Source organism: Scomber japonicus, chromosome 18 (genome assembly GCF_027409825.1).
Source record: "Scomber japonicus isolate fScoJap1 chromosome 18, fScoJap1.pri, whole genome shotgun sequence".
Lineage (NCBI taxonomy): Eukaryota > Metazoa > Chordata > Actinopteri > Scombriformes > Scombridae > Scomber > Scomber japonicus.
Genome location: NC_070595.1, coordinates 8,461,571 through 8,482,797, shown reverse-complemented (window position 1 = coordinate 8,482,797; position 21,227 = coordinate 8,461,571). Strand labels below are relative to the sequence as shown.

Below are 21,227 nucleotides of genomic sequence, written 5' to 3'. Positions count from 1 at the left end.
CTCATTTTCATCCATTTGCTGATTTGCATCTTCAGTAATGTGCCTTTTTGTTTTTTTTGACTAGCTCAGCCAGATTCTACTTCCACTTACCTTTGAAATGTTGAGATGTGTAGGTAGTTTGTGGTAATGGTAGCCTTGAAGGTTATATATTTTACTTATACTTTCAGCATAATTTATCTTTTATGAAGGCAACAAATTCCTCCCTTTCATTAATGCCTTCCCCCTCCTCTCTTCTGGTCTGGTTTCCTGTCATTTCTTTATTGCTTCTGGATTGTATTGATTTCCTATGATTGTGGCTGCTGGTCTGAGGCTGCTCTCTCCCTCTAGTGGTGTCAGATACCAAAACACACTAGTTTCATGCAGTTCAAGCTTTGTATTTACATCTATCCATTTTCTATACCGGCCTGTCCCAGTACACCTTGGACAGGTCCTTTAAATTGGATGGCTGTGTCTCAGGGGTTGAGTAGGCCATCCATTTTTTATCAAGGTTAGCAGTTCAATCACCTGCTCCTCTTGTCTATGTCCAGATGGCCTTTGGCAAAATACTCCAAACTGCTTCCAATTATAAGGTCAGCCATTAGCATCAATGTGTGAATGTATTATATAAATATAAATATACTATATTTACCAAATTACAGTGAACGATAAATATACAGTAAACTGTTACTCCCACATCCCTAATGTTTTCTTTACCACCTGGCACTGTGATGGAGCCCCTGTGTTCAATATTAGATAGACATAAATAAATAAACATATGAATATACTATATAAATGAACCAATACATTGGGAAATTGCTGAATAAATCACAAAATCTCAGCTTGTTATTATGAAATGTTATTTCATCATTTTATTAAATTATAGAAATTATATATTTAAAAATACCCTTTCTCAAAAAATGGTTTAGTGAACATGGTCTTCGTTACATGCTAAAAATCAGCATGCTAGCATTGTAATTGTGAGCATGTTAGCAAACAAGTTCATTTTATTACCAAATACCTGCAAAGCTAATGACATTCCCATTAGCTGCAGCTGTGTTTTGTGCTAATTAGCAAATGCTAACATGCTAAACAAAGATGGTGAACATGGTAATTGTTACATCTGCTAGGAGGTTTTTCTGGTCATTTTGGTGCCAACGGGGGTATTAATAATTATTTTTTACACCATTAAATGGAGAAGGGGAAATATATTTTTATAAACCTGATACTAATATTAAAATAGATAGCAGTAGGTAGATAATTGAACTTTCTTTAAGAATATGAACAGCCAACTCTTGAAACTGGACACACGTTACGTCTGCTGCAGGACAAAAGACACACACACACACACAAAAAGCCTTTGTCCTCTATCCAATTTATTTTGCTGACGTGCACAAGGCAGCATCTTCACAGAAAAGATTCAATACAAATCACGGGTAAAAACCTGTACAACATTCCTCTATACAGTATCTGAAGAACTCCCTTTTTTTCTCTTACTTGCGTCATCCTAAAAAGAGGTAAAATAATTAAAACAGCATAAAAAATATATGTAAACAACCGTAGTGAGCAATAACACTGTTAACATTACGTCCAAGTAGCATTAAATAATCTTCAGTGTCAGATGCATTACCTACTGTAAACAGTGCATCGCTCCATTGTGCTATATGGTTCCCATGAGACACATTTAAAATCAAGTGATGCTGCAAATCATTCTTCATTAAGTGCAAATAAGTGTAAGTAAACATTCATTAAAAGAAGAGAACATGTTCCCACAGTTATGACTTCAAACATAATTAATACATTAAAATAAACATGTCAGTGAAAGAAAAAAGAAAATCAGTGCAGCCTCAGAAAATCCATTTGTCACTTTAAATCCTGAGACACATTTTGTTCAATTAGTAAATGCCCTTCATATGCCTTCACACAGAATATTACCATTTCTCAAGATACTCTAATATGCATGATATTCTAACCAGTCAATCCCTTTAAAAATGGTAAATGAAGAACTGCTGGTTTGTGGAGATGTCCTCACTAGTTCACAGATAAAAATAAATGAGCTATTACCCTTTCACACACGGCTTCAATGTCAGAGTCCCGACAGAGTCTGACACAAACACAACTCTGCCTACACAGCCTAGATAAAGTTGTCTATTTTGACGCACCTCCCTTTGAATATCACTTGTATGAATTCAGTTTGTCAGCACGGATATTCGCAGCCTTGCACGGAGCACTTCAAAACAAACATAAAAAAAAAAAAAAAAAAAGGCTCTGTCTCGCAGTGCATTAGCGCGCACAGTCACCTGTCTCTTTACAGCAGAAATGGTTCATACATATTGATGACTAACTGGTTGGCTGCGGGGCTCATCCTTCTTCATGTAGCCGTCATCTCTTTCCAGTCGGAGGAGGACGTGAACAAAGGATGGAGCCGCTTTGACTGAGAATGTTGAAGGAGCTAATGCATACATACAGCGGTTAATGGTCACTCTATTTTTCAGCTTGCCTTGCTGTCTCTTGCGTTTATTCTACCTCTGTTGTAAAGATGCAGAAGACGTATTTACATAAAAAAAGAGGCACAAAAATCCTGTACCCTAAGTAGCCATGTGGACAGTGAAATTATAATAAAATCCCTGTACACAGTGGAGCATTCAAGTGAACATTTGCATTCATTGCACTTAACAGTTGGTGGACCCCGTGTCCAGTCTTCAGCAATGAATGTGTTTACTGGCATTATGCGTCTGGTCATCAAAGACCTCATAAAATCACATTTCAGAAGAAGACAATAAATTATTCATACAGTAGAAAAGCTGAAGCAGGTAATTGGTGCTGTGAATGTGCAGTGCGTTCTAGCGTTCCAGCGCACATTGAAATGCAAAATTCAAAAATGGCCAACAGAAGGACAAAGTGGTCCAAGGTCAGTCGGTTCACTCTCAAGGCATCATCGTCCCTGCTGTGCTGGGTATCTGGAAAAGAGAGTGCAATTACAGTCACTGGAGTGGAAATGTGGTGTGCGCACAGTCACACATGCACACACAGACACACAGACACACACATGCATGGCTTATTCCCTCTGTGAATCCATTTCCTCCTCCTACTACTCCTCCTCCTCCTCCTCCTCCTTCCTCCTCCTCCTCCTCCTCCTCCTCACCAGTCACAGCAGCAGAAGAAGGAGCATGACGACCCTTCAGGACCGCGGAATTTGCCCGAGCTGGGTGTGTCCGTGCACTCTGCGATGAAGGCGCTCAGGTCTGTGACGCGCACCTGCTCCTGTGTTTGAGCCTGGAGGAAGACAATGGAAAGCTCTATTGTAGCAGATTTACAGTGACAGTCCCAGATTTTGTTTAAATTAAACAGAAAACTGAGCAAAAAAAAAAAATTATCATATATTATACACATCAAACATCAATGTCCAAGCACTTGGTCATTATTTGATATGCAAAAAGAATTTACATGCATCAGCAATCTTAATTCATTATGACACTCATATCCTAAGTTTAATATATTATAATTTGACTTGACCTAATTTTTTAATTAAATTATGCTATGATATTAAATATATATTAAAGGACCCTCAATCTTAATGGTACTTGGCTGCTTTTCAAATTTCTCATCATTATCTTTATGCTCAATTTAAAGAGCAACTTAACACGAAATGATCTTGTTTCAGCTGTTTTAAAATTAAACAACTTGTCATCCTGCTGCAGAGATGTACAGGTGTGTTAGAGGATGCTATGACATCACTGATGGCCGTGGTTACCTGTGCTCCACCAGAGAGGGCAGCAAACACAGCTTTTCATCCTGGTGTTAAGTTACTCTTTAAACTTGCAGTTGCTTCATCCAAAGCTATTTTTATTTCCCCATAGCAACAAGATTCATAACTAAATGAAACCAAATGACTGTACCATAATGGTGTCGTAGGCTCCGGTGATGAGCGCGATGAAGAGGGACAGCACCATGTAGATGAAGAGGGAGATGAAGGTGTAAAGGTAGACCTGGCTGAAGATCCACACCAGGGCACTGCTTTGCTCCATCTCGGCGAACGTGACAAACATGTCGTCTCCGTTGATCAGAGAAAACAGGCACTCGGATACCATGGACAGGGAGCGAAACTGTACACGTAGGGTGACGTCAATGAAAGGAATGATAATAAAACATTCATTAGTGAAATTAAGCCGAACTCTTCTGCAGGGAAGTCCAAAGCTGAGAAACACTATTGAGTTTCATTATGGGAAATGTAGGATTTGACCGTTCTGTTTTTAATCTGTCTCTCGTGAGTCACCCAACTTCACCCAAGTGCAATACTAGACAGATGGATCGCTCCATTAATAGGCTTTTATTTGCCCTTTAAGGTGATTCATTAAATTTTTGTAATGTTGTGTATTTGTTTAATTAGGAGCTACTTTATTAAGCTTTTTGCATATATGAGGTTTTATTATTAGTTTCTATTTGTCAGGTTGTTTGATGATGCGTGCATAACACTGCAAGCCTAAATACCAGAGATGAGCAGACACAATACACCAGCAGAATGTTGCCATGACTCATGTTTAATAAATGTTAGTTTTCTTTTGTCATTAATTATGCATAACGACAAAAATGATATGCTGGAGGGTATATTATGATAATTAGGTTACTGTTGCTTGACTTGTAGTTCTGGCCTCAATGACTCATGCCTCATTTCTGGTCAGAGACATTGCAGAGAGAGAGTGTGTGTGTGTGTATATGTGTGTGTGTGTGTGTGTAGAGTACCTTGGTATGATAAGGCCCCAGCACAATCCATCCACAGAAGCAATATCCCAAATAAATAGCAGCTGCACAGCAGCAGAAGCGGATGACATTAGGAAAAGCAGCTCTTAGTGTAACAATCAGGATCTGTGGGACAATGAGAGAGGAAGAGAACAACCACAATATAGTTTTACTTCATTGTAAAAAGCGAGGTTAAAAAACACTATTAACATGATCTTTATTATTTTCATTATAAGTGCATGTGTCTTTCACTTACATTGTATTTCTGAAAGAAGCTGAGGTAGCGGATGACTCCCACCCACACCAGCAGGGTGGAGGTTCCCAGCAGGATCCCACACACATCATACGATGACAAAGTCTGCATCAGAACAGTGGTGACATCATTACTTAGCAGAAAACTGTGAATTGCACTACAAAGCATCAGCTGGATATAATTATTCCTCTGCGACAACTTCTAAAAAGCAGACAGCTGTCATATGAACACCAGGCCGGGCGATATATTACCTTGGATTCAATCCCAATCTTGATGAAGCTGCCGATGATGGTGAATATGTCACTGATCATGAGCAGAAGATACCAGCCGTTAATGAACTCCATTCTGTCTCCCCAGCTCACACTGCGGCCAAGCCTGTTTTTGAAGAACTGCACATACTCCTGAATAGGGAGATGAGAAATGATCAGTGACATGAGGAGTGCTATGACATTTAATTTTAAATTTAAATAAACATTTATTGGAGACAATCTGCCAAAGAAAAAACAAACACACATGGGAATAATAGAAATACCTGAAGCTTTACTCACAAACCAAAAGGCAACGATATAAGAATCTTAACTACCACATGAGGTTAGAGGAAGCCCTTTGAATTCAGAGCAGTTTTAAAGGAATAGTTCAATTAGCTTTCTTGCTGACACCACTCTTATGTCTGTATAATAAATATGAAGCGACAGCCATTAGCTTAGTTTAGCACAAAGACTGAAAGCAGAAGGAAATATCTACCCTTGCTCTGTCCAATGGTAACAAAGCAAACTGTAAAAATGACACGCTGTGGTTATGTGTGATATTATGCATGACATGTCTTTAATATTTGCCTGAATGCACTTATATGTTTCCAGTCCTTTGAAAGATGACAGAGGTTGTAATCATACAGCATACATACATCTTTTTGCAGCATTAGAAAATGTAATGATAGAAGCACCTTGGTGGCCATGTTTTAAATATTCTGTCCAAATACTGTGGTTTCAACCTTCAAAAGTCTAAAAAGCTCATCTTGACTCATAAAATGCATCACAGTAATTTCTAGTTAAAGGTACTCTGTGCAGTTTTTGACCACTAGCAGCACTATGAAACAACCTGTTCATGAGTGCCCCACTGATTTGTCTATTTTTGTACACAAGGATTCACCAGCACACTATTTTGCACCAGGAATCCAGCAATCTGCTAACAAAGACAGTGAAGGTCTGCTAACAAGTAAACATGCTTGTAAGCAATGTTTAAACGTGTAGAAATGTGAGGAAGGAAATGCACTCAACACATTCTGTAGACCTCAAAGATGTACACAATGCATTTTGGTGAGCAACACTCAAGCAGAACCTTTTTTTTTTCCATAGCGTGCCTTTAATTTCTGTGTATTTTTACATAAAGAAAACTGTGCATGGTGACAGCAAAATGGAAATGAGAATTGTAGTGTCACCACATAATGCAAATTCGCTTACAATCTATTTAAATTTTGAGGAACACCATTTTCATGATTTAAATATATAAATTCTTGGCTTCTTACATGTTGCAGCAGGATACCTCTGAGGATGGAGCGCCCACACAGCAACAGAGACACCAGACAAACGAATGCCACCACCACATCATAGAGCTCCCGAGCGTAGCTCTCAGCTGACAGAAGAGGCGAGAAATGGGGGAGATCAAAGGAAATTGAGAAAATGACAGATAATACAGTCGACATCTAGAGACAGACGAGTGAATATCTCCATAAATCACTGGTCCGCTGCAGCACATCCACCATCAGTAACTCACCATGTCCAGACACGTTGGGATCTTTACACTCCTTTATGTAGGCCTGGTTCTGGAGAGTGATCTTAACTTTGCCGCTGTGCGCCTTGTTATCCATGACGACCTGATAGCATACATGAGTAAATACACAACCTCGGGGTATGATCGCTTACACAACACCATCAGCTGACTCTTATCTTTGGTTATTTTAAGACACAAAGTTCCGCTTAGGAAAAGTGCATATTCACAGTTGTGATTATTTGCGGTCAATTGAGGACAGATTTCATTTTTTTACTGTGCTGACCTCCATACACTTACTATTCAAACAGAAATAATGCACAATAATATTCATTTAAATAGAAATAACAGAGGAGACAGTTCACCGTGATAGCAAAGGTGTAGCAGTCTGGGATTTCATTGTTTATAATGGTCTGAATGTTGATAGCCTTCAGCTGGAAGTCCACTGTTACATTGATTAGCCTGGAGACAAATACAAGACACAGAGATGCACAGATAATACAATATGATTGGTGAAAACTGTAAAGAAAAAATCATGTTAAAATTGAAAAGCAAATGTTTAAACATCTAACTTGTAAAATTTGAGAGTGAAATTCTTGTAGTCGCTGTTTCCTGGAGCAGGTTCATAAGTCAGGGGATTCAGTCCAATACAATCTTGGACACAAACAAAAAAAAGTATTAAAAAGGAACCATGAAAAAAACACATAGGGAAGTGTTAAAACTATACAATTGATGCTTTTGTTCCAAATCACGTGATGCAAAAACCACACTTCTACACTTCCTCAAAGCGTATAATTGCCAAATCATCATTTTGGAGCTTAACGGTTATTTTTGTTATATGTTTTAATATTGACCTACTGAAGGGACTGCAGATGAAAATGAGCTATAAACTAACACAATACAATACATTAAAATAGTATGGTATATATATAACACTGTACATAATCCCATAAGCAAATTACTACTATTTGTCTGACTTGTTTTTTGCCACAGGGCTTATCCAGCATTGCCGACAGCCATGCCTGCCAAAAAAGCAGGTGTATGCAAATAATTCCTTTCCCAGAGGCAGAGACGGAGTGTGGAAAAATAAGCCTTTGTGGTGTGTTTTTGGTGAAACTAGAAACTATTTCAAGCTTTTAAAAGTAGGGCAGAGTTGCAGGGCACCTCCTGATATGGAGCAGCACCACAGTGAGTCACTGGCACAGTCATTTTTATTAAGGGTCAGGAAATGACTGGTACTGCTTAAAAAACAAGGCCGCTGGTTTTAATGTTGAAAACCTAAGGACATTGTATAAATGCAAGTGGAGCATAAGGAGGAAATATAAAGGCTGTCGTACCGGTGACGACGTGAGGGTCAATGTCAAACGTGTCATTGACGGGGTCGATGGTGCCATTCCTGTAGTACCTCTGGCAGAGGGAGAGCGCGCTCCCGTTAACACCCACACCTAACACGTAGGCGTACCGTCCCAGTGAGATCTGAGGAAGAGCCAGGTACTAGAGGGGAAATAAGAAGTGAAACAGGGAATTAAAGCTGAGGTCTGTCTTCTTTGCAAGGCGGGAAACCAAGTTACACTGATGCTACCATGTCAACCTAATGCTACTGAAATGCTTTAAAGAGTTGGTTCACCAAAAATCCAAAACTACAAACAGCACTGTCTCATTTAACTGTAGAAGTATCAAGTCATGCAGATAGTTTTAATATTTCTAATATTTCTGCCTCCACCATTACAAAGGAGGTGAATGGAACTGTGAAATTGAAAAATTACATTTAACACATTTAACAACAGAATCAATAGTGCCACTTACTCTGGATATATAACAGCACACAGTTTTTACAGTAAATATTTTTCCCTCAACATTTCTGGTCATGTTTTACCTTTATCTGATGATAGCAGACAGTGGAGAAGCAGACCAGAAATGTGCAAAGGCAAAGGAGGATGACATACAACAACTTTGGGTGGTTGAAATCAGTGATGTTCTGGATATGTGATCTACATCTTAGACCTCTATCACATCCATAGGGAATATTTCTTCATTAAAAAGTCCATTTTTGAGAGTGAAGTTAGAGGATTATTCTGAGTAAGTGGAGGATGGTGTCTTTTGAAAGACATGTTGGGCAGGCAGCTCAAGTTTTCGGACGACATCACAGCGACCTTCTTTAGGCCGGACATGGCACTTATATCTGCCTGTTCTAAGCAGGTTCTCCTGGTGGAGATGACTGTCCCCTGGGAGGACTGCACTGAAGAGGCAAACAAGAGGAACTGGTCCAAGTACCAAGAATGGGTGGAGCACTCTTGGAGTTCTGGCTGGAGAGCTCTCTGTGAGCCTATTGAGGTAGGATGTAGAGGCTTTGCCGTCCGCTCATTGTACAAGCTCTACACCCTTCTTGGAATCACAGGAGCTAATAAAAGGAGTCAAGTCTACCATAGAGGCTGCAGGGAAGGCCTCTAGGTGGCATTGGATGATTGGGTCCGAACCATGGGCCAATGCTGCTGGGACACAAGTCGGGGTCTGATCAACCCATGCTGGGTCACCTGAGTGACGGTGTCTGGTGTTGCGAGACCCGACACACCCAATGATCTCAGGAACATCACTGATGATGTGTCCCAGCACATCCTAGGATGTATCTTTAAACCCATGCTCAATTTTTCCAATGTTTTAAGCCTCATAAACCCATTGTTCACTGGCCTCTATTGTGTTGTGATAAAGGCAGAAATCTGAGACTTAATATGTAATACCTGGGTAAACAAAAAAACTATCTGCATGACTAGACACTACAAGTAGTTGAAAGAGTATTTATATTCTACTTCAAGACATTGCAATGAGTCATTAGGCAACCTGCTCTATGGCGAAGTTGATGTGGCTGTAAAGCTCCTCTTGTGTGTGCACGGCCTGAGGAACGTTGTCCCGATAACCCTTCAGGAAAAGGTGTTTGAACGCTGCTGTGTTTTCCTCTTTAAATGTCACCACCATCTGGTTGCTAAGTCCAAACAGCACCAACTAAGAGAGAGAGGCAAGGAGAAAACAATTGAGCTTCAACAATCAGGCAAATGACACCACAGGAATACAGTTACAATATTACTCTCATATAGCAGCATCCATCACAGTATGACGCTGAACAACACCTGCACTGTAACAATGAAGATTTTGAGCAGCTGCATGACCAGCTTGAAAGGCTTGCGACCCTTGGCGTGGTACTTGTCACAAGGGCTCATGAAGAAGTACTTGAGCTTCCTCCTCAGGGCCTCCTCCTCCTCCACCTCTTCATGCTGCTGGCAACACTCAGAGCCCACCAGATCAGTGGGACGGGGGCTCCCACTCCCCAGAAGACCATGGGACCCATAGCTGGGCACAGAGGAGAGCAGCTTATCTTTCTCTGGGAAACACAAAGAAAACCAGTGAGTTAATATAGGAGGAACATTAACATGATCAGCATTAATACAGTGTTAAAGGGGCACTACAGTGATGTAGGATTGGGCTTTCATAATTTTGGGGGACTCACAAGAAAAAAATCAAAGCAGCAGAGGCCAAGATATCCTGACTTTTAGTCTTTAGTAAGTGCCAAAATCAATGGATTCTACATTTCCCATAATACTAGATTATTTTTTTCATCAACCTGACCCCTTCCTCCAAAAGGTCCAGTCCTTTCAAACCCCAAAGCCCTTATTTTGTATCCTGTGTTTTTTGCTTTGTACTTATAGCTAGCTATAAGCTAACTCAGTGCTACAGTACCTCCAATGCTAACATTTATGTTTACCACTGTTTATGGTCCTATTAAAAAAATGACTACTATGTCACATCTGAGCTATAGCCTCTGTTCTCCTAGCTTTTATAATCTCACTGAAACATTTCTTTTATCAGTCTTCTTGCAGAATGTGAGGTTTACAGTTCATAGTCTGACACAAAATGGCTTCCATTGCAGCACTTGCTATTAGAAATTGAAACATTTGTGTGACAAGCTTTTGATTTTATGAGTAGGTACATGACACCCAATGCTCACAAGAGTAGGTGCTACTCTGTGTTGCTTTTGTTAGGCCTAACACATCATAAGCCTAACTGATGCAACTGAGCAATTAAATGGCCCCTCTACCTGCTACTGACTATGATGTCAAAGTACAACTGAATAAACAACCACTGTACCTCAGTCTTTCTTGGAGTGACTTCACCATTACAAAAACTACAACTCCCATGAATATTCACCAGTGCTACAGTTTTGTCCATAATATGTTTATATCCACTAAAAACACTCAAACTAAGGTTAATTTCCCCAACTGTTTAGCTGTAATGTCAGCTTTATGTATTGTAGTTGTTACATATGTGAACTAGCTGCAGTTCTTAAACTCACCTATGGATTTGCCTCTTTTAATGAGCTATTATGTTTTACCTGGGGCTCATGGGAAATGGTGTTCATTAAAGGTTGCTAGGAACAGGAACACTTGACCAACAGCTATACATTTGTATTTTTTTTTTTCTTTAAATGAAGGTCCTTATCTAGACATGCAAAGTGAACCACACAATATAGTTTAGAATGAGGATATGCCCCCCCCCCCTGGAACAAGAAATACAGAGGAAACTGTTTCATTTTGGTTTTTGTTCTGAGATAAAATAAATATGTTTTTAATATAATTTGGAAAAATAATAACATTATAAAAAATGTGTTTATCACTACAGACTATAGGCTACGTAATATAAAAATATCTGGAGTGCCCCTTTAAGTTATAACATTTTATTTATCATTCAATAACATCATGGCATAATCGACGCCATTCTATAGAAATGAATGGACCTGCCATTCATCAGCAGGTGAAATTAGCAGTAATAAATGTATTTAAAGCAGCATGGCGCACACACAGAGACCTATAGGTTACACACACATTTAGAGAGATGTGACTGGTGTGATGACAAACCTGTGGCGCTGTCGTGGATGCAGGTGTAACTTGAAGACGCCATGGTGATGCTCAGACGATCATACGGAGGAGACTGGAAGACATGATCGTTGCAAATATCGAGCAGCAGCTGGATTCACATTAATACAACCGTGTGCAGCTCCATCATAGCTTAAGGATGCTCGGTGTCGCAGTGTTTGGATGGTAGAGAGGTAAATAACATCGCAGCTTCCTGAAAACAAACACGTGACTCAACCATGTGACGAATGGCTATGCAGATGCTGAGAAAGCATGAATGGCTATTTGAGGCGCACTTATTGAGGAAATAGTGGATTAATCAGCGCATACATTTCATCACATGTTAGAAATGTATTATGGTAATGACTCAAACTCACATGCATGCAACTATTTCTATTTCAGTACAGTTTTATTCAAGATAATTACACAAATCAACAGTGACATGAATAATATACAGCACAAGAAACATTTACATTATGAGCAGGTGTTCTTTTAAAGGGATAGTTCCACATTTTGGGAGATTGTTAGGAACACTGACACCACTTTGATGTGTCAATAGTTAATAATGAAGCTAAAGCCAGCAGCCAAGTAGGTTAATAGGGTGTAAAGGTGCTAGTAGGTGTTCTTGTTGCCTTCAGACACAGGCAAGCAACCCATTTCTGTTTCCTGCTGACTCTAGCTTCATATTTATCACACAGAGATGCAAGGCGATATCAATCCTCTCAATCTCACATCATACTTTGGGAAAAATGAATGGATGTATTTCCTAAAATGTCGAAATATTCCTTTAAGATTGAATTTTTTTGCTATTATTTGACAGTTAAAAGGGGGGGGAGAGAGGGAGAGAGAGAGAGAGAGAGAGAGAGATAAAAAAAAAGATACTTAGGAATTGTTCCGATTCATTTTCTACACATCCTACACTGTGTTTCAAATCCTTAATTGTGAAGCGTGTCTTTATTTCTTAGTTTCTTGACTTTAAAATAATAAAACTTCAAATTTCTTGAGGCTAAAAATACTGGAGACAGCTTATAAAATACTGTACCCTGCATGTCTATGATTCTTAATGTAGAAAGCAAAATCTCCCATATTACCAATACCTCCCTACTCACACACACACACACCATATATGTGCATGTAAAACTATTACAAGTACAATCAAATAAAAACAGTCTCATTCTCGATGGTAGCTAAATATGAAACTATTTTACTGAGATGACATGAAGATGGAGTTGACCTGGAATGAAAACTATAAGAAATTTAAATAAATATATCATGGACCCTGTGTGTAAAATAATAATATTTTGCAGCATAAAAAGAAGTGTTGTGACAATACTTTACTTTATTGACAAAACTGGAGGTTGCTTAGTTTCACTTTCACCCTATGTGGCCATGACTGTAACTCAAGACTATTTGCATTTTGAGTTAATATGTTAATATTTTTAATTAATCAATTAATCATTGGGTCTATAAAAGTGGCCATCACAATTTCCAAGAGCCCTGAGGGACATCTTGAGCAATGGAGTCAAATATTAGTGAGAAAATCACATTTAAGAAGCTGTGAACCAGGAAATGTTTGCCTCCTAAATGACTTTGAATAGCTGATTAATTTTTCTCTTAATCATCCCTACAAACTTATCAAGAATACATCTCATCCAGTGTGGTGTGTGATGAAGTTATTTAATTAAAATACAATGACCAGGTGGGCTTGGAAAACCCTGAATTACTGTGATATGAAGCCACACATCTCAAGTAAATGTAAGTGGTGTAAATGTTAGAAAGTTGTGTCACTTCATGAGGTATAACAGGAGTGAGATGATCCACACAGACTTGGAACACTGAACCATTTAGCTGCATCTTTTCTGGCTCAGGACGTTTGGTTCATCCGTTCTTCCATAAAGTCACCACAGGGATGAACACATCTCCACATTTCAAGAACAAAGAGCCAGAGTTAAAAAAAAAGAAACTGGACCATAATGATTTGATCCTGTATTGATTAACATAACCGCCTGGTCCCTCCAGTCTTCCTTATCTGCCATCCAGAGCTTTGTCCCTGGCTATGACTGACTCGTTAAACTTGATCATCAGCGTGGTGCCTTTGTGCCAGTGGGCGGTGACTTTGGCGGGGAAGCCGCTGTGTGTGAGGATGGCCTCCACGATGCCTGCGGTGAAAGCGGCGCAGTTTAAGCTGCTGTTCTCTTTGGGCACAGAGATGTACGCGTTGATAAGCGGCTCCTTTTCTATGATGTAGTAAGTCTTGTCGTCGTCGTTGGCCTGCTCCAGTTTGTCAGCCTCCTTCCCGAATAAAGACTTCCACACATTCACCTAAAAGGAAAAAGAATTGGAAGCTTTAAGAAACGGAAGAAAAAGACGTAGAAAGTTAGCAGTGTTTCACAATCCCGTACCTTGATGAAAAGGAGCATGTTCAGCACTTTGGTCTCCCTCTTCCCGTTTTTCTCTCTCAGCACAAGCACGTCCAGCATGCTGGCTCCCACACTCTGGCCCATGTCAGCCAGGCGCGTCTGCAGCTCAGACACAGAGTACACGCGGCTCTGACAGTACTGCACCATCTCAGAGAACAGCAGGGCGAAAGCGCTCACGCTGACTTCTGTCTTGGGTCGGGTCAGGGGTCGCTCTAAGATGTTGGATTTCCCTCGAGTGAAGCGTGTGTCCATTTTTCTGTTTGAGAATGATGAAAGCCAGCAGAGGTTAAAGGAGATAAATGAATACATGTGTACTTGTTTTTAAATGTGTACTACAATTTGCTTTTATCAATAGTTCTATATTTTGCACAACTGCTATTTAAATACTGTTGTCAGCTTATCTATTGTTCGCTTTACAACCATGTTTACACTTTTGCTCTTTATTAATACGTTTTTTTAAATTGTTGGCTCTTCCATAGGTATAGATTTCTTCTACTTGTATTGTGCACTGCCTGTACTTTTTTTTAGCATCTGATCTGTAACAAATGATATAACTAATTAATTAAGCAAATGTTGTACTACTAGAGTCATTATTTCTACATTTAATGGATATTTGGCATTTTGCTTAGTGAATATATGAATTAAATGATTAACCTGATTAATTCTCCCAAACTCAATTAATTGATTTAATAAATCAATCAAACCTTATTTGTATAACATCTTTCATACATTGTAATGTAACACAAGTGTTTTACATAGTCAAAATAATGAACAAAACAAACAACCAGTAAAAAATAAAAATAAAAACAGGAAGTGAGGAAACAGTATCATAACTCATAAATCTGCAGTGAGGAAACACCAGAGGTAGGATAAAAAATACCTACATTTTAAAAAAGGGTCATAAAAGATTAATAAAAATACAAAAATATAATAAAGAAATAATAACATAAACTCACTATAGAATAAAGTGGGTACAGCCAGAAACTTTTAGAGTAAAAGTGATGAAGTAACACCAGATATAAAAGTTGGGTTATGAAAAAAAAGAATAGTCCAAATAGTAAAACAGGCTAAGACATAAAAGATTCATAATAAATAAAGTTCACTTGAAAGCCAGATTAAAAACGTAGGTCTTAATTGTTGCAACACTTAACCAATGTTGACTATGACACGTTTACTGAGAGTCATTCCCCATAATGTCATTATAACAGTCACACTTTGACACATTGTTGTGTATAGTTGAATCTCTTCTAGCTCAGACTGGATGGAAAAGACCAGTCTTTGGAGCTATTGATTATTGACAGGCTTCAGTTCTTCCTATGATTACATTACAGTCACGTGATTTGTAGATCCTGATTATTATTATTTCGGAGAACACACAAACATTACACATTCTGGCAGGTTTTCCTATCACACAGGCTCTGCTGAAGCTAATGTCCTATTTGAGAGTTTGAACAGCTGATTGCTATTAGCGCTACCTGTTAGCCACCTAGCTCCAAATGCTAGCTGCTTCTTCCTGTGCAGAAGCTCTTCCAGGAGGAGACATATATGCATTTGAAAAACACAAATAGGTTGTAGAAGTCATGGGATACATTACCCTGGTTTATGTGAGGAAGTGGGGTATTTGGAGGTAAACAACCCTTGCTGGAGAAAGGTAAGCAGCTGTAAGTCTTTTTGGTCGAGTATAAGCGGTAACCTTAGATTTGCCAAAAAATCCAAAACTCTCGCGAGACTTGTTAGTTAGTAGTAATTTCAACCCACACCGGGTTTAATCATTTTAATCCAAACTATTTGCATTTCCTTACATTGACGACGTAGATTTGGTGCTTAAATATAACCAGAACGTAACCACAGCGTTGTCACACATAAAAAACAGAGACAAACAAAGAGTGAAACAAGAATACTTGGAAGTGGCTCGCGAGAGTTTCGCAAATCTAGGGTTACCATCGCAACCAGTCCTTTTCTTCTCGGGCTACTACTTCTTCTACGTTTCTATTATTATTTACAACAACACTGCATACCGCCACCTACTGTGTCAACGCATACACAAACACAGCAGTAGGTATATCATACATAGGCTATAATACACTATGTATATGCTTGTTGAATCCAGAAAAACTTTTAAAAGGCTTGTGATATAATTTATTTTTAATTATTCACACAACCTATCCATGGCCCATACATATGATGACCTAATAGTCTACTGTACTTTGTCTCATAGATAAAAGAATCAATTGGTTTTTTAATGTAATTTTATTAGTTTATTTGACAGGGGCAATGTTCAATCATCATCAGAGAAAAAGATAGACATTCAAACCATTACAAGGGTCATTCTCTTCGTTTGTCCGTGGAAAATGTTGAAAACAGATGCCTTAAATAATACTTGCACACAATTTTATACAGGTGCACAATAATAGTACAGCCACTAATATATAATGCTATTAGTATAACACATTGCCCCCTCCCCCCAACTGTATTTGACATGTTTGATGAGGTAAATTCATATCATATTAAACAATTTTGTGGAAACTAAGCATCTAAGTTTGAATTTCTTTAAAATAATATCAATGACCTAAACTGCATGTTCATTTTACAGAATCCATCCAACCTACTTTCACAAGTACAACCACAAATGTCAACCTCATGGTAACACTAGAAGTCAGATTATAACCAACCTCAGTAGGATTCATCCTCCTAGAGATATTGAGATATTTCAGTTATAAATGTAAATGTTGAACTGCTGGTGCAATAGTCAGTGGACTGTCATTATCCTGAGTCATCTTCAGTGGATCATGAATATCTAAGCAAAATTTCAGTCTAATAACAGTTTCAGTCTGGACTAAAATGGTGAACAGACCGAGCCTCAAAATTTCAGAACATTGTCATCCCTAAAGCCACGCTGCTAGCATGGCTAAAATAAATATTGCATATGTATAATAAATAAATCAGGGGCATATTCACTCCCCTAAAATAGAATACGTTTTAATTTTGAATGTCCTCATTTCAGACTTGTGAACAATACGTGTCTTGTTTGTCCCTTGAAAATAACTGATTACAATATTTACAGATTCATACCTTTGACCTTTTGTTATCTGCATCTCAGGCCTTTCTTCTTTCGTATTTTCCAGTGTACCAATAGACTACATCCACTTCCTGTTCTTGTCTTTATGTGACCGTAATAAGCAATAATCAGTAACGCATGCTTTGTGAACATTTTCATAACCACATCCCATTTTTTTAGCAATGTCAGTTTGCACATGTAAACATTCTGTAAATCAACAATGAATAAATCAGTGTGTAGACATATATATCTTCCACTGTCACACAATGCTCACGTGATTCATGGCTCTGGAACTTCCTCAGTTTTGCAGCCAGGCACTGTGTTTTCTTAACAGTAACAAGAAGGTCCTTATTGCCTCACAGTGGATTGCCAATGATTTCTGCAAGATAGCAGAGGTTGCTGATGGATCGCATTATTCCCATGAGATTTGTTTCATAAGCAGAGGCTGCAATATGACACAAAGGACATGACTGAGATTTATTACAGAAGTTGTGAATTTCTCTAGAATGTCCAGGTGGATCACAATGACAAAGTGTGTGGTATACGGAGACCTTGAGCCGTAAGGACAAAAAACCCTGCACTGCACATATAACAGGTGTCAGTTTCCCACACTGCTTTAGTTGGCCACGCCAACTGATTAAATGCAGGCGTATCTGCGGTCTCGTATGTGTACAGTTGTTACATAACCACCTACTTATTTTGCATGTGGACTATAAATGAGCGAGGCAATGCGGTGACAGACATTCTAGGCTTGGAACTGAAGGTTTTCAAGGCTCAGGATGGACAAAGGCTACTGGAAACAGACGCTGGCTCTTCTTGTGGTGTTGGCCAGCACCTACACAGAGGGTAATCACATTTGTTTATGCTTTTACTGGTTTTGTAAGATGCATTAGATGTACCGGCGCCACATGTACTGAGGTCAAGATTATTGGAACTAATAAAGCAACTTTTTTGACTGCAAGTGTACTTCCGGATTTTTTTTCAGTTTAGGAATATGACTCAGACAAATGTTCAGATGAGATTCTTTGTATGATTGTAAAGGCAAACTTCTTAACTAAATTTGATATGAAGAATAGCAACCCTGCATAGATAGGATATTTGATTTTTATCTATTTATGTAGGCTCATGCATCAACCACCATCAAATAATTCCTCTTTGTATTGCTCATGTTGTGGGTATATACATTTGTTTATGCAGTCACTTTGTGGAGACAAAAAACAATTACTTATGTCTCCATAATATAAATAGTTCAATCTTAGGGTGAAAATGTGTCTTCTTAAGGTAAAGTTATGGTCAGTTGAAGTCTCTAGGAAATGAATGTGAGTCAATGTAAAGTCCTGTGGTGTGATGGAAACAACTTTTTGTGTGTGGGTCTTTAGGGAAAGAAGCCGTTTAGGTCTGAGGAGATGGGTTTTCATATGAATGACAAATACATGTTTGTGTTTTCTGTGCTTGCCCCCCAGCTTCATTTTCCTGGCACATGAATGACTTCATCAAAGCGGTAAAGCAGGTGGAAGATGGGAGGACTGGGTCGGAGCCAGTAGCTGTGCTGAAGAGGCTGCGCAGGGCAGCTGGCCTTAATGATGCATTCATTCAGCACTTTTTCGGTGATGCAAACTCCCCTGGTCCTGAATTGGATGCTGACCTCTCAGATTACTTCAGCAAGGCCCTACATCACAGAGTGACTGAGGATGCCAGAGAGGAAGGCGTGGTTCTCACTTCTGATGGTACCACTGTTGCCCTAAGACCGCTCCTCCTGGGCATTGAAGCTGGTTTCCTCTCCAAGAGTAGTAGGCGCAGTCGAGGTCTGTACCAGCTCACTCTGGCCAAAGATCTCGGCCTTGCTTTCAGGCACAGCTCTACCCCCACCCAGCGCCTGGGACCTGATGGCTGCTGGGACAGCGTAATCTCTCCTCAAGTTTTCACCCTTTCAGACAGCCCTTCTCTGATCACCACTGCTCAGGTCAACGGTGGCATGGATGGTTTGATTCTAGGGGTGCAGGTCTCTGCAATATCTAGACGTCCCCATAAGCTCAGTAGTCTGCTGACAGCATACTACTGCCACCAGCTGGAGAATGATGGACTGGACACTGCCCCGCAACTCATCAGCCGACGCCGCAGGGATAACTTCAGAGGGGTACTCCAGCCTCCGGTGTTGGCCAAACAGGTGGTGAAATCAATAGATCTGCAGGGGACACTGAAAGGGCTTGCAAACTTGAACGTGAAAGAGAAGAGGCGACTGATGGCTGTGGTGAAAGAGGGAATGAAAGAGTTTGTCCATAAGTACATGGGTGAGCATGAGGCTAAGCCACAGAGGAAGTGAAAACAGTTGTTGTCTTGGGAAATGAGAATTAACCACATTAAGATGGCTGTGACAGCAAAAATAAAAAGAGAAAAGGCTGATCCTAATAATCTCTTTGAAAAAATCATGTATGCAGTGTCTAACCAGCTCTCTCAAACATGAATATCTGTTTCAGATTGCCCATCCATCATACCACGGTGTATGTGGGGAGCAAAGCCGTACAAAGGAACACCCACCCAGCTGACTCTTCCTCTCTCCTTCATGTACATCCACCACACTCATACACCCAGCCAGCCCTGCCTGACCCTCGAGCAGTGCTCTGCAGACATGCGCTCCATGCAGCGCTTCCACCAGGAAGACAGAGGCTGGGACGACATAGGATACAGGTAAAACCTCTTCCAAGACAAATGTGCATATGTGAAATCTTTGCAGCCAGTTTGCAAGAAGTCTTAACAAGTTGATTGTGTGCTCATGAAGCTTCGTTGCTGGCTCTGACGGGAACATCTACGAGGGCCGAGGCTGGCACTGGCAAGGCGCTCACACCCTCGGACACAACTCCATAGGTTTTGGCGTCTCTTTCATTGGAGATTATGCCTCCAGACTGCCCTCCGAGCACACCATGAGGCTGGTGAGAGATCAGCTGGCATCCTGCGCAGTTGGTGGGGGTCGACTGGAAGCCAGCTTCACCCTGCAGGGGCACAGACAGGTGGTGAATACTTCCTGTCCCGGAGATGCTCTCTATAATGAGATCAGAGGCTGGGAACACTTCGGGGTATGTAGGCGTGTTGACATCATTGATAACAAGTTATATGAGCTAAGCTTAGAAAAGAACAAATGAGAGAACTACTGTCCAAAAGTGGACGATGCAAAACCTATTATTTATTGTTGTGTAAATTCTTTCATGTTTTATTTTCTTCTTTTGTAGGAGGTCAAGAAATCAAAATGATGTGCTTGAGAAGAAGAGCTGTGGATAAACTACAAGTTAACATAATAAATATTTGTCTCATCCTTGTGCTCTCATTGTTGCCATTTTCTTCAGTCCTGGCTTGAATGAGCCTAACAAACTGAACCAGGATTCAACTGTTTCATGAAGTGGACTCAGCTGATAATATTAGACTGAATTATAGTTCGAGAAGTGACCTGTGATATGTCAATCACTGATCATATCAAACCACAGTCCGGAAAACCGAAAACTCTGATGTGTGAAGCCACAGAGCAGCAGGTATTGAGAAAAAAACATTGAGAGTGAAATATTACAGCAAAACTGAACAGAACCACCACAACTAACAAAGCAAAAGAGCACTTTCAGTATTATGTTATGAACCATATAACTGTTATAAACCTGCTGTGTCATTGTGGGTTCAAGTCCTGTATGAGTAATGTGAATTTTCTTTATATCATATGTGCTGAAAAATGTATTTACTGTTTGAGCGCATAACTTTGAAGTATGAAGTAGCTACGTCTTTTTTATGGCAATAAAAAAAGACAAATGACATAACCTCTATGTGGTGGAAATATTGTTTTAGTACATTCACATTGTCTGTCTGCTCCTTCTTGTATTTTCAATAGACATATTTCAGTGTGCTGGGTTCTTTGATTTCATTTAAAGATATATTAATAAATAATAATAATAATAATGCATTTTATTTAAAGGCGCCTTTCAAAGCACTCAAGGTCACCTTACAAGGCACATATAACACAACAACAGTACATCAAACAATATAAATCAGACATTTAGTGCAAAGATAAAGAATAAATAGGAATGTGACTATAAAGTGCATTAATACAATAACTTATTTAAAGAGAG

At 39.5% G+C, this 21,227-nt stretch overlaps 3 protein-coding genes across 4 annotated transcripts; 1 reads left to right on the top strand and 2 right to left on the bottom strand.

Annotated features, from left to right (window-relative positions):
* Positions 1-1,344: 1,344 nt before the first annotated feature.
* mcoln1b (mucolipin TRP cation channel 1b) lies at positions 1,345-11,769 on the bottom strand. 2 transcript variants are annotated; one of them, XM_053337796.1, is made up of 14 exons: positions 11,644-11,769; positions 9,862-10,112; positions 9,575-9,736; positions 8,074-8,230; positions 7,309-7,390; positions 7,102-7,198; positions 6,743-6,842; positions 6,495-6,601; positions 5,221-5,370; positions 4,973-5,074; positions 4,720-4,842; positions 3,876-4,082; positions 3,122-3,252; positions 1,345-2,936 (listed from the first exon to the last, which is right to left on the bottom strand). In XM_053337796.1, coding segments are annotated over exons 1-14 (1,713 nt in total). In that variant the 5' UTR covers positions 11,687-11,769; the 3' UTR covers positions 1,345-2,935. The 2 variants fall into 2 exon arrangements, with proteins under 2 accessions (XP_053193771.1, XP_053193770.1); XM_053337795.1 differs by lacking the exon at positions 1,345-2,936 and having other exon boundaries at positions 3,118-3,252.
* Positions 11,770-12,509: 740 nt separating this feature from the next.
* On the bottom strand, positions 12,510-15,753 carry LOC128378781 (trafficking protein particle complex subunit 5-like). Its single transcript, XM_053338369.1, has 3 exons — positions 15,655-15,753; positions 14,043-14,316; positions 12,510-13,962 (listed from the first exon to the last, which is right to left on the bottom strand). Exons 2-3 carry the CDS (start codon positions 14,310-14,312, stop codon positions 13,666-13,668), a joined length of 567 nt encoding a protein of 188 aa, XP_053194344.1. The 5' UTR covers positions 14,313-14,316; positions 15,655-15,753; the 3' UTR covers positions 12,510-13,665.
* A 2,095-nt stretch (positions 15,754-17,848) lies between these two features.
* On the top strand, positions 17,849-20,512 carry LOC128378779 (N-acetylmuramoyl-L-alanine amidase-like). Its single transcript, XM_053338368.1, has 5 exons — positions 17,849-17,964; positions 18,582-19,409; positions 19,596-19,806; positions 19,898-20,192; positions 20,346-20,512. The coding sequence occupies exons 1-5, from the start codon at positions 17,898-17,900 to the stop codon at positions 20,364-20,366; spliced, it is 1,422 nt and encodes a 473-aa protein (XP_053194343.1). The 5' UTR covers positions 17,849-17,897; the 3' UTR covers positions 20,367-20,512.
* Positions 20,513-21,227: the final 715 nt, after the last annotated feature.